The sequence below is a fragment of the Epinephelus moara genome, chromosome 7 (assembly GCF_006386435.1).
Source record: "Epinephelus moara isolate mb chromosome 7, YSFRI_EMoa_1.0, whole genome shotgun sequence".
In the NCBI taxonomy this organism is placed as follows: domain Eukaryota; kingdom Metazoa; phylum Chordata; class Actinopteri; order Perciformes; family Serranidae; genus Epinephelus; species Epinephelus moara.
Genome location: NC_065512.1, coordinates 31,970,715 through 31,984,280, shown reverse-complemented (window position 1 = coordinate 31,984,280; position 13,566 = coordinate 31,970,715). Strand labels below are relative to the sequence as shown.

The window sequence follows — 13,566 nt, the reverse complement described above, 5'->3', positions numbered from 1 at the left end:
CCTGCCAAATATGGCACAATACATTTTTAAAAGCTGCAGGGAACCCGTGTCAAACTGTGCCTTGCAGCAGCACAGTATTGCAATAATCTCACAAATTACAGAGGATAGAGAAATTTCATCATTTACTGAACTCAGAGGCAGATAAAAACAGAATAGTAATGAATGATTTATGCATGATGCTCAGTTGTTGTTTTTCAGTTTTCACAAAGAATATGTTAACTACAAATCTGAGACAGACAAACACTTTGTTTCTTCAGCTTCAGATAAAGGAGTCAAAATTTGTCGTACGCGATATTTCAGTCTGTGTGTCCTGTCCACAAGCAGAGCATCCATAAAACACACATATCAAGAGTGTTTTACCAAACACTGCAACATCATCCAGCCCAAACAGGAGATAACAGAACTGAACGAGTGAACATTACGTTGGGGCATCATTAGCCAAATGTGTCAATTTACCACCAAAGTGAACTTTAGCTTCTAACTTGCCGTACCATGTGTACTTACTTCATAACATTAGTGAATTGCTCATTCAAAAAAGCTAAATAATTCTCAGCCAAATCTCATTTCTTACCGTATCTCTACCTCGAAAGGCTTGATGAAGGGTGAGCCCCTCATGGTTTGTGTCTTCACAATGTGATCGTCCAGCAGCATCTGCACTTCATCCACAGATGACAGGATGGAGGTGCCCGTCTCTCGGTAGGCCAGGAAGCTGAATTCTATGTCACCCCACTCACTGGCCATTTTCTCCATGGCCTTCTCCAGGGAGTACTCCTTGCTGGCCGCCTCACTGATGCCCTCAAAGCTGCTCAGGTGCTTTTCCAGGTGCATGGATAGGTAGTTAGCCACACAGGCCTGGTCATCAGCTGGGTGCAGGGAGATGCCGGCCACCTCCGTCATGGCATCCCAGTGTCTGTTACGCAGCCCTGGGTTGCATAGTACCTATGAAGGAGGAGTTGTACAAAAAATAGTATTTAGTATTTGAAATTAAAGTTACTTTGACTCCTATAGATATCAAATCTTTCTGTTTGGGTCTCACCTGTACCAAAGGAATGTGCTCCTTGAAGTCCTCCACCTTAGTCTTCATAGTGGTGGCAATGCTCAGGGCTTTGGGTACATCACTGAAGCCTTTCTCCAGCTTATACAGAGTACGCCAGTAGTTACCAACATCCCCTTCTACCTACATGGGTGGGTTTTTGCATTACAAAGACACCAGAAAAAAACAGATAAACTATCGGTTTGTAATTGTCTATTACACCAAAAAGTTTGTTTGTCATTGTCTTTATTTTTTTGTAAATATACAGTCACTCAATTCTAATGTAACTCACTATAATGTGTATAAATCAAATTCACTACTTCTTTAAATTAATAGAAACTATTATAGAAACAAACATGAGAATTGGTGAAACAGACCATTTTGCTACAATAATGATGAAAGCAACTTAAACAATTGTGAAATTGTTGGCAGTGCATGCTTATGGTTATTCGAGGAACAAGGTGGTTGCTAGGAGGTTCTTATGGTGTTTATCACGGTCACTTCAGAGACAGAGTGCATTTAAGTCATGTCCCCGCCAGAGGGGAGAACAATGCATTGCTCTCCACTGACTTTCTATTTCATGGAGGTGCCTCCTTGTCATTAACTTCCACTAGTAAACAACATGTAGTGTAGTGGGACGCGCTACCAACATGGTAAAGAACCCATATCTGAGTTTTAACAAGCTGCTAAATCAAGAAACCAGACGCTAGCTACAGGCAGCCCTTAGTTGCATACTGTCTTCCCCTTCGTGGCGTGGTTTTAGAGTATGACACTTTGTGCCCTGTCTATACTGAGTGGTTGCTGAGGTAAAATATGTGTTTGTAGTAGTGTCAAAGGTACTATTGTTAGTAATTGTAGTAGAGGCAGCTGTACTGTTAGTGGCACTGATAGTCACAGAGGTAATACTGTCAGTTATAGCAGCAGTAATATCACATGGGTATGAAGTTAATGGAGGAAGTGCAGTTACCACTGACAGCAAAAGACAAACTAAGGTTTGTAAGGAGCATTGCTCTAAAGAGACCTCTCTAATCAGTCAAATGAAAACACCTGTGTCTTTGTACTACGAAGCTTTGATATGCAGACCCTGGGAGAATGAGGGGTGACACAGTTGGGATAGGCAGTTGTATGAGCAAAGATGGGTGCTTAGACCAGAATGAGTACCATATGCATTTTTCATAGTAGCCATGTCACACTAATATGTAAATAATAGTGTAAAAGGCAGACCCAGGTGTACTTAATAACAATGATAGTATCACCAGTGCAGTTACACACTGCTGCACTGTAACTGCACTGATATTTTACTCTCCTTTTTATTATTCACTTTTAACTCATTTTGATCTTTTATTTCATTTTACTTAATCCTGTTAATATGAGATCTTTTATACTCCCATGTGTTTCTCTAATATCTTGTCTTAATGACTTTTTTTTTTTTGTTAAAAGATGCTGAAGAGAAAAAAAACCTCACTCTGCCTAGCAGCTGCTATAAAAAGAGCCAGTCAGAGCTGCTTTAACACATCAGTATAGACAGAAACGGAGATGTCAATCTAACAGTGGGGTGCAGGCCACTGGAACACACGAGTGTGTTTGTGAATTTTTATCCACACGTACACGTCAATGTCTCTCACAAGCGATAGCACATTTTACATAAATGCAATGTGGACAAAGCAAATCAAAGCAAAAAGACTGATATGCCATATGACTGATTTATGAGATACAGTATGTTTGAAGACTGAAATCCATAAATGCATGTGTAGGTGTATGTGTGAAATAGTGTGCAAGAGAGGCAGCTTTTTATATCCTGTAGCGTTATGGTGAATGAAACCTGAACAGCTGAAGGTTTAACGGAATGGAGGGAGAGCTTTCAAAGCATACAGATTTTTAAACAAACCATTATTCTCAGATTCCTCTGTTACTGCTGACGATCACATTTTATCTATGGGCTTCTGCGCCCACCATGACCACACCAACTCTAATAGAATATCTTACTGCAGAACAGTTTTACCCTTGCTTTTACACCATGGTAGAGCTGAGCCCTTGTATAACACAGGTAAACCTGGCCACATCCCAGTGCTCACAGTTCAGAACTTGTATGATAGCATTTTTAACAGCACTTAAGCTATATTGAAGGTATTCATTGTTAAGTGCTTGATGGTTTGATGACTACACTTTCACATAACAAAGGAATTTCCAAATTCTGGTACCTTGTCTGGGTTCACACCCGAGAGCGGTCCATGCAGCCACTGCTCGTACTGGTTTAGGAAATCAGTGGCCGTCTCATAGAGGCGCAGGAAGGGTGTGAGCTTGTCCTGGATCGTCTTACGCTGTGGGTACTGGGAAACAGACCAGCCGTAGGCCTCCTCCTCTAGATTGAAATCATTTATCTGTCCAGAGTGACAATAAGGTTGAAAGAGATGTACAGATGGAAGGATTGAAAAGAGAAAAAACAAAGAATACAAATAAAATACAGATGGATAAACAGATGATTGTCAATGTGTGAATGACAAAAACCTTAAAAGCCTCTTACAACGCCTGTGACTTAGTTATTTTTTTTACAGCCAATGCTGCCCTCTACAGGTAAAACATTGGAAAGCACATACTATAAAGCAACTTCAAATACAAAGCAATAAACCACTATGAATGTGTTACTTTCAATAACAAGAAGAAGAAGAAGACATACTTAATTAATCCCTGAGGAGAAAATCCTGTTTTTTACTCTGTTGTCATATACACACAGGCCCAAAATTCACACACATGTACACACAGGACCTACAGTATACATACATGCATTAAATAGAAAAATGACAAAATGGAGGTGCTGCCTTGGACAGGTGCCATGAGCAGTTTCAAGTTCAGTGCCTTGCTCAAGAGCACCTTGGTAGTGCCCAGGAGGTGAGCTGGCACCTCTCCAGCTGCCAGTACACACTTCATACTTGGTCCATACAGAGACTTGAGCTGGCAACCCTTCGGTTCCCAGGTGAAGTCCCTATGGACTGAGCTACTGCCGCCCCCAGAGGCATGTCTATCCATGACCTCTGCTCTTTAACATAATTTGTAAAGTACTTTTAAAATCAAAGATTATACTTAGCCTTGAATAACACCGCAACAGCTGATCTTCCACACCTGTGTAAGGTGCCCTTGCACTGATACCTATATTTTTAAGCACTGAAATCATGATGTACCTTTTCCATGGCTAACTCCAGTTTAGCACTGAGGGCCTGGGATTTCTTCAAGTACATGCTGAGATCCGTCAGCTCACCAAAGTTGATAAACTCCTCCACCTGTACGCTGTAGCTCTCCAGTTCTTCCTCAAAGCGTTGACGGCACAACTGGAATGCACATACAGAAATGCCCTCAATAACAGCTTTTCATTTTACATTAACTATTTAGATTTGCAAAATCTAAATAGTAAAAATGCAGTAAAAAAACAGATCCTGGTCAACAGATCAATAGTTTCAAAGATAGAGTAGAAACACAGACCTTAAGCCCGCTCTGATATTGCTCTGTCTTTTCAGCAACAATCTGTCGGTGTTCCTTAAAGATGGATGGCATGCGCTGAAACCACTGGATGGTTTGTGTGTTGAGCTCCATGTCCAGTGGTGAGAGGGTGACAAAGTCCATGAGGGAACACAACTGTCTGTTGGACTCTGCCAATCTTTGCTCCAACAGAGGCATCTCTTCAGTCTGCACCTTATTCATGAAGGCCTGGATGGGGAGGACAGGACATCAACAACCACTGATACAGCACTTCACCCATATGGCTAAAAAGTTTGTACTTAAAAGTATTCAATTGCTGCGACTGCCTCAGCCCAGTTACCGTCAAAAGTCAGTTTGCAGGTGTGAACAAAAACATGTATCTGTTATTACTGACTGGAATTTAATTTTTTTTTAGATATTATTTTGTTGGAATCTCTGCGCTACCAGGTGAGCCAGGTGAGGTGTGAGGGACAATTGTACACAGAGTAAAACCCTGCGCCAAGCCGGGCTGTGTGACAAGAATTTGGGTTAGTTACCTTAAGCTCCATCAATTTCTGTGTGTCAGGAGGGGTTCTCAGTGCCTTTTCCGCAATCTTCTCAAATTCATTACAGAGCCTGTGAGAGGAAAAGCATTAATTCAGTGACATATACAAAGGGTTTTACAGACTTACAATCTCATTATGGCACAGCTTGGAGCTAAGAGGCTCTATTAGGATAGAGTCGCTGGGTCCAAAACCAAAATGGTACAACTGTATATTCCCTTTGACTGGCACCTTGTTAATCAGAGAATTTGATCAAACATGTGAAATTTAATCGATCTAATAATGATCTGATTCTGAAAAATTAACAATGTGTTGTCTCCTGCTACATTTGAGCTATCAGTAGAATGATGCATTTTGAAAGCATGTTACAATGACAGTTCAATGGTGTTCATTATGTCTTTAGTTTCTGATAATGACTTTAGTTGTTCTTTTATCTCAGACATGTTAGGATGTTACATACCTTGACATGTTTCGGCGGAAACTTCCGCCTTCCTAAGATGTGTCACTTGGTGGTGGTTGTGACGCCTCTTTATCAGCTGATCTGTCAATCAGCCGATATTAGACGATGATGAACAGGGACAAGGGGGCATATAAGTATATAAATTAAATTAAATTAAATTAAATTATAATACATGCTCTCCCACACCTGGAGCAGTGTCCTGGAGAGGCGGCAGATGGACAGCAGGTGGCGTGACCCGTCAGGCCTCCCTAATATCGGCTGATTGACGGATCAGCTGATAAAGATGCGTCACAACCACCACCAAGTGACACTTCTGAGGAAGGCAGAAGTTTCTGCCGAAACATGTCAAGGTATGTAACATCCTAACATGTCTGAGATAAAAGAACAACTAAAGTCATTATGTTACAATGACATTCATTAGCAAACAAAATATAACTGCTTTATAGGGCAGGCATCCTGGGGTCTGGAAGAAGAGTGTTGTGGCAACATTGGTAAATGAAGCAGGCAAAGTGAGGTATTATCCAGTTATATTCAATGGGTTTGATATGTCTAGGCCTCTACATATCTATACATTTCATAGGCTATGCAATGCTGTTAGAGAATATTCATGTGTGAGCTTTGATTGAGGAAAAAATGCATCTGGTATTGTCCAATATAAGTTTTTATGTTTTTTTTAAATTATGATTGATCTATTAATTAATTGTTAATGTTAGCAATGATCAATTAAGGAAAGTGCTTACAATTTGAAGTCTGAAATCTCAAGATTTGCTATGCATATTTCAGCTGTCAAAACAAAAATTGCTGTAAATTCCCGTCAACTCTTTTTTCTTTTTAACGATAACTTGTTTCAGCTGCAATTTGCCATTTCTGTGTGGCAGTGGAGAGAAAACAGCAAACCAACTGACTTCTTGTTGATTCCCTGATGGTCCTGTAGCATCCGTGTAACCAGTTTCTGCTGTAGCTCCTGAGCACGCTTGACGAGAGACTGGACAAGCTTATGGGACTGAACCTCAAACATGCCAAGACGGACCACCTAAAGCCCAGAATATTGGTCAGAAATACAATTAACATCATACAAGACATGGCTTCCAAACAAGCACAGACACTCATAGGAAATCATCAAGATTTGAAGACTGTTGCTTTTGAGATTTTCAGATTGTTTAGTTTTCAGGATTTAATAGTAAGTTATTATTGATAATGACTATTATTTGAAAACGAAGAAACATTGCAATGTCATTGTCATCACCAGCAGCTAACTGTCTCAACTATAAAAGTAATATTTAACTTTTATAGCCATCACATTGTCATTTCTGGTGACCACCATCAAATACCTTGCATGTTGTGTACTGGATCTGGTCAGCAAGCTGCTGGTAGTGTACCACCTCCGCCATGATCTCCTCGCAAGATTGTCCCTCACTGAGGAATTGCTCCACATCCTCCTCTGCCTGCCTGGATACCAGTGTTGCGTATTTATCATACTCGCGTGCATACTCCTTGGGCCTGTCACACTCAATCAAGAACACGCCGTGCACCTCCTCCTGGTGGGCCTCAAGGATCTCTGGCAGAATTATGGGCTTTAGGGTGCTTCCAAACTGGGAGCCTTGCTAGGAAGACACAAAGTAGACAAAAACGTAAGCAGAAAACTACATGCCTCAACTTGATGACTACGCACTGTAATTTTAACATACAGAACTGTGGAAAAAAAACAATAACTGCCATAACATACAGTTGGTTGCCAATTTGATAGGTACACCCATTTAAAACTAAAGCAGTCTAATACAACAGTACAGCAATAAATCTTACCTTCATGAAGTTTGTTGAGGTGTTGTTTCATCTTTATTATCATGTAGAAGGCTACAGTGTGTTGTTCTGTTGAACTGAAATGTGTTACACGACGTTACACTGGGTTTCTATTATCTTGTCGACTCCTTTTATCAGTGAGGGTAGGCTAAATAAGAGAAACACCTCCCATGATCATCTCTCTTTGATCATCCTCCAAAAAGGATCATAAAGTTGAATCAATGCCAAAAACTAAACATTACAATGAAAGGAAGGAGGGATTTTTTGCACTTATTACACACTGACTGTTGTGTTACTGCATTAGTTTCAGCTAGGTGTACCTAATAAACTGGCAACAAACAAACACACACACACACACACACACACACACACACACACACACATTTTTCTTCTTACCCACTCCAAGTACAGTTTGGTTTCCACTCGAGGAACCGTGCTGATGGACCTGAGCATTAGCTCATAGACGTTAAGGAGCGCCTCCTCATACAATTTGAGTTCGGGCTCAAACTTGATCTCCCTGTCCTCCAGGATCAGATGCAGCACAAAGCCTGGGTGCTCATAGACTCGCTCTGACTGCTAAGATGGTGGAAAGTAAAACAAAACATGGCAGAAAAAGACAGCAACTTTTAGCGTCCACCTGCTTATCTGGGTCAAAATCAAAAACTGTTATTGAAATAACTTTTTCCAGCCTGGGACGTTCAACTATTCTGAAATATATTGGCCTAAAGTTTGTAAACTTTCTCTTACCCGGTCCTGGGAAATAAGGCGTGTGTAGTCCCTCATTGAGTTTAATGCAAGGTTCTGCAGCTGGGAGGTCATCAGTGTAGCTGCACAGTTGAAGAAAGACAGCAGTTTGGCCATGTTGCTGGAGGCAGGTACCAGCTCGCTCCTGCACCCCTGGAAGTAAATGTCGTGCACTTTGGGAAGCCAGCTAGTGCAAAAAAAGCAAAATCCAATGCAAGATTATATTCAGAGAATTTTTTATGTATTTCATGAAAAGAAATGTAACTACGGGTGCAAATATCAGACAGCCAAATAATGGAATAAAAACTCAAAACTTAAATGATATTAATGTGGAAAATGGGGCAGGGGAGAACACTGTAATGAGTGGCTTGTTAGTTTGGAGTTGGAATGAGAAGTGTTAAGCCGTCTCTTTACACATAATTACTATAATTCATTCGACGGACGAGTGCTGCCAATCCACACTAATCACTCCTCTGTTACCTGAATGGCTGCTGATTTCAAGTTTCTAAAGAAGCAAAGCCAGCCCAGCTCTTGCTGGGAGTCCATGGAGCTTGGACAAATTCAATGTGGCACCACCTCACCTGAGTCAGTTTGTATTTGGTGGAGTTCTGCATACAAGACTGTGTATCACTTAATAAGTTTGGGTAGAATTTGCAAGTAATCAGCTTAGGGATTTTCAAAAACATTTGGGGGTTGTGCATTCCCTGATGTAAAAGCTTCCTATGGCTACCACTTGATGTTACTACTAAAAAGCCACATTTTACAGATGGCAACTTAAAGATGTCTTAGTTATATAACTTATAGTCCTCCTGGGGCCTCATTACAGAAACTTCTAACTCTGAAATTCTATCTTATCTTAGTTTAGGATCACTTTTAGGATTTCTGCTATTACAGAAACATGTTTCCTGACTGCATTTAGGAAAAAGTCATATCTTATCTTTAGACAGGGGTTTAGCTATTACAGAGCTGTCCTAATTTAGGGATTTCCAAAGTTAGGAAAGACCCTGTCCTAAATTCAAAGTAACTGCCAAGTAACCTCCGAAAATGGCAACAGCACTGTGGTTAGGTCTGTACTCCGATGACAATGAAGGCGAGAACAACATGAACACCACATAATGACTGAGATGTTACTCAAGACATATGACACTTTAAATTCAAATACAAAAATCAAGTATTTTAATTCATTAGAATTAATAATTAGTTCAAGAAATTGAGAGTATAACTTCCTGAAAAGGTGGGGTTTCCTCTCCTCTACCAACACAAATATTTCCATCTAAAATTGAACTCCCGTCCTTTTTTTAGTTCATGATAGCAAGCTAGCTAGCCAGTGACAAGTGAGAGGTGTTCATATTATGACTTGTCCAACTCGAATAGCCGACCAGTACACTCTAATGAAAGATACAGGCGGTCTGTGTACATTCTAAACATGGATACAAGCATGACAGGAGGTGTGCCAACTTAAGAATCAAATTTACAGTTATATTTAGGATTTCTTAAGGTAAGACAGGAGGTCTGAGATACGACAGAATGCATCCATGAGTTTAGGAATTTCTCCTGTAACAGGAGGAGTGGATATTTTTCCGTAATGAGGCCTCTAAACCACAAAAATACAATGCATCAATATTAGAACTGCTATTGCTCTTCAAAGATGACATATGTTTCTGTGTATTCAAAAGTACTCCTGATTGTAACAAAGAGCACAGGTATATTGGTGAGAAGTAATAACGGACACTCACTGTTTGAGGAGGATTCCTCTGGCATTCTCAACGTGTCTGGCGACAGTTTGCTGAAACACAGAGAGCTCCATGGACTCCTGTCTGCTGTGGAACTCCTCTACATCTATCAGACGGAGATCCCTGCAAACATGTCATCAAAGAGGGTGAGATGATGGGCAAACATGGTTCTACTACAGCAACAATAATTTCAGAGGTGCATGACACTGGAAAATATAGTTGAATCAGGAAACTTAAGAAAAATCTTAGATGGTCCTCTAACAGTTTTCTTTTACTGTAAACTTTGTTATTGTTCTTTTAAAAAATCTGTCCATGCCATCAAAGCAGCAACAATTATTTGCAAAAACTGCTCACTGTAAAAGTTCTGGAGAAAAATGTCCTATACATCTTAAAAACCAGGAAAACTATTTCTCGTGAAAATAGGATATTATTTATACATGTTATACTGCAAGTCTTTACTATTTTTTCACCATCTTTACTGTGTAAATATCGTCATTTGCACCAGAAAAGGTGCTTTCAACTGCTGATTTGTTATGACACTAGTGTAATATATATGCACTATATTTGGTGAATACAATTTAGAGGAACATTTAATTATGTATAATAGCACGCCATGTTAAGTATAATACAAAGTTTATTGCCTTCACAATATTTGGGTCACATACTACTGTCTACTTGTCACATGCTGTGTGTCTGACTTTTTAATTAAGTATTACAGAATAAAAGACAATAAAATATTGTACACAGTACTGTATGTTTTTTTTCCCTTCATATTAACTGCAATCTTTTAAGAGCTTTAACTGGAATTACAAAACGTAACACAGTGTACTTACTTGTAAAAGTCATGCCAAATGTACATAACCTTCACCATAGTGGGGTTGATTGAGTGAAGCTTAACTCTCATCCTCTTTCGCGCATGGACAAAGGCTTCGTTCCATGGTTTTGGCACTACCTCCAACCTAACAGTGAAGATAGCACAGTGAATGTAAAGAACGAACCTCTTCTTTTTCGCTCTCGCAGAATTTATAATTCATACTTTTAAAGCCTTCCAGTGACTGCTTAATAAAATCGGAAAATAAGGAATCTCTATGTGACCTGATCATGAGAGCAATGCTACACAGTTTAAGTAAGCAGGGGCACTTTATCCTTCTCTGAAGATAAACATGCTATATCTTCGGTCACTTCCTGCTGTCTTACTCAAGTCTGTGAGGGGGCGGATCTTCCTCTCCTTCCTCGTCATTTTCCCCTAAACCTCTGAATGTATATTTCACTGCAATCACAAACAAATGACATTGAAACAAACTATATCTTATTACCAGATTCATATGCATTAAAAATCATCCAATCATACAGTCGGTAACAATGATAGTACAATACTACTAGTTCATACGACTTAAAGTATAAATGAATAGATACAGATTGCTGTCTTGACACTGAGCAGGTAGTCCTCCTTAATCTCATCAACCAGCAGCTCCAGGGGTGTGCTCAGGCTCTTCAGGTGGCGAGGTATCAGTTTCTGAATGTTCCCAAGCCGAGAGTCCTCAAGAGGAGCCACATTCTCCAGGTCTATCCCGTGCTGGATGTAGTAATTATATCTCTGACAGGACAGAATATTACAGGCTATTTTCAGTAGCAGCATTTTAAGCAAACAATGCTTGACATGAATTTTATTATTTTGGTGGCAGTGTTGATGACTCAATAATGGAAAAATATTTACATCCAGGACTTGTTGAGAGTAAGTTTCAGTTTTGTTGAGCATGATTCCGGTTGTGAACATTCCTTTTCCGATGGCCAATGCTGACTTAATTTTCCACGCAGTGTATCTGAGCTGAGGCTTTATTTTTCATTGAGTGCTAAGATTCATGAGTCAACTGTACCACTGTACGTAAAAACGCTAAAATTAAAAAACAATTTACATTGCTTTATTGTTTGGCCTTACTACAAGCAAGAATTATTGAAAATATATTTGTATGTAAGCTGTACTACGAAAGATATACCTAGCAACTGCAACCACTGAGACTGACAAAACAAAACAGTGGTTAAAAGGCTGTCATATCTAGTTTCTTAAAAAAGATTATCTGAGAGTATGTCGGGCAAAATGTCTTCACTATGGGCACATGGACGTGTGATGTTATATATGGTATCGAGTGTGTATTGCGTTTTACCATTTCACGATTACTCTTTGTTGTAGATTCGGAAGAGTCCTCGTCCTCCTGCTGGCTACAAGGGGGAAAAAAAGAAAGCAAAATGGGAGTCTCACAATTGCTACTTCATTGAAATTATTTCCCATCATAGGCAGTGTACTGTAAGCAATGGTGGAATGGTTTACAGGTAAAATTACCTTGATACTTTATGATAACAAACAATTTTCAACACTGAATTCTAGTTAAGTTATTCCTGTCCTTCCTGTGCTTCCAATCCATGTAGAGAACACGCTAATGAAGAGATGGACAAATGCATAAATAAAAATGTCATGATAGGAAAAGAATAAGCTTTATAGAGTGACTCACCATATGAATTTAACCAGAGTTTCACGGAGATTCTTGCGCCTTTTACTGAGTTGTGTGCGGGTGCTGCTGCAATGCTTGTAGGTCCCATGGAGCCGCACTGCCTTTCTGCCCTGGAGCAGGTTCTGGCCTCTGTCATAACTGTGACCTGGTCTACTGTCTGCACCTTCAGTCAGCCCATCTTCTACAGCACACACAGAGCAAACAATTCAAATAGAATTACCATAGTCCTTATAAATGCATCAGTATCACTTTGTACAACTTTGATGTTTGAGTTGGTATAAGTCAATATCTTTTAATTGACTGAAACTTGTTAGCAACTTAAATCTTTTAACAGTGAACTCACTTTGTAGAGCCGTGTCTGTTCCTTGAGGTTTGTGTAGGGGATACAGAGAAAATGAAGGTTTTGTGTCCATCCATGGCTGCTTTCTGTGGACCTGGACAATGGAGTTAAGTATTGGGTTGGTGCTGTTTGACACAAATTAGGCTGTTTGAGAGGCGTTTGGCTAAAAAATTGTGCAACCGAACAATTTGGAAAATGGCAATATAAGAGTAATACGGGCAAGACACTAAGGTTTTTTAATTATATTGTCAAGTGTCCACATTTGGCTATACAATAACTGAAAACTGTTAGCTTAATGGTCAGTTAAGCTAACGTTAACTAAGTCAGAAGTTGAAGCGTTAACACTACGACATTTTCCAACTGACAGTGCCCGTAGTGTTCTCTACACTTACCTGTGGTGGAATTGGCGGTAAGAAATCTAGACTATCAGTAATATTTGTTTTCTTTCTGACTGAACTCATGTTGGTACTTGTGCAAAGTTATCATAAGCTAACGCCAGCTCTTCAACAAACCCCTTGTGCCGTTGCTAGAGCCGTTGCTAAGGAAGCAACGGTAAACTCGCGTGACCTCCTTTAGCAGCCGTAGTACCAGCAGGCGTTAACCGTTAATCCCATCGGTCACAATAGTGACTGCAAAGACTGTTTACAGTTTTAAGGCTCTGAAAATGTCACTGAATAATGTATTAATGCATTCCCAGCAAATATTAACATAATAAAGCGTCTCAATGGAAATATGTGCAGTGTCACGATTAGTGTCACATTCCCAGAGCTGTATACTTCCTGGTTGCACCATGAGAGGAGCATGGCTGCATTAAATTAAACTTCCCAAACAGTAAGTTAGTTAAGTATGTTAACATCAAGATAGGACAGAGATTTTTTTGTACACAACATCTTTAAGGTGTCTGGTATTGATGTGTGCAGTTCAAATGTT

The 13,566-nt window shown here is 39.8% G+C and overlaps 1 protein-coding gene across 1 annotated transcript in view; it reads right to left on the bottom strand.

Moving 5' to 3' along the window:
* Positions 1-13,148, bottom strand: part of dnah7 (dynein, axonemal, heavy chain 7) — a 95,092-nt gene extending 81,944 nt beyond the window's left edge. Inside the window, exons 1-18 of the mRNA XM_050048073.1 lie at positions 13,029-13,148; positions 12,640-12,730; positions 12,297-12,477; positions 11,952-12,006; positions 11,203-11,383; positions 10,984-11,056; positions 10,620-10,745; positions 9,790-9,909; positions 8,057-8,240; positions 7,706-7,885; positions 6,841-7,113; positions 6,415-6,542; positions 5,044-5,122; positions 4,511-4,735; positions 4,213-4,359; positions 3,235-3,414; positions 1,037-1,177; positions 572-939 (exon numbers count right to left, since the gene is read on the bottom strand). Coding sequence (XP_049904030.1) covers positions 572-939; positions 1,037-1,177; positions 3,235-3,414; positions 4,213-4,359; positions 4,511-4,735; positions 5,044-5,122; positions 6,415-6,542; positions 6,841-7,113; positions 7,706-7,885; positions 8,057-8,240; positions 9,790-9,909; positions 10,620-10,745; positions 10,984-11,056; positions 11,203-11,383; positions 11,952-12,006; positions 12,297-12,477; positions 12,640-12,730; positions 13,029-13,097 — 2,801 coding nt within the window. The 5' untranslated portion in view covers positions 13,098-13,148. The remainder of the gene's footprint in view (positions 1-571; positions 940-1,036; positions 1,178-3,234; positions 3,415-4,212; positions 4,360-4,510; positions 4,736-5,043; positions 5,123-6,414; positions 6,543-6,840; positions 7,114-7,705; positions 7,886-8,056; positions 8,241-9,789; positions 9,910-10,619; positions 10,746-10,983; positions 11,057-11,202; positions 11,384-11,951; positions 12,007-12,296; positions 12,478-12,639; positions 12,731-13,028) is intronic.
* Positions 13,149-13,566: the final 418 nt, after the last annotated feature.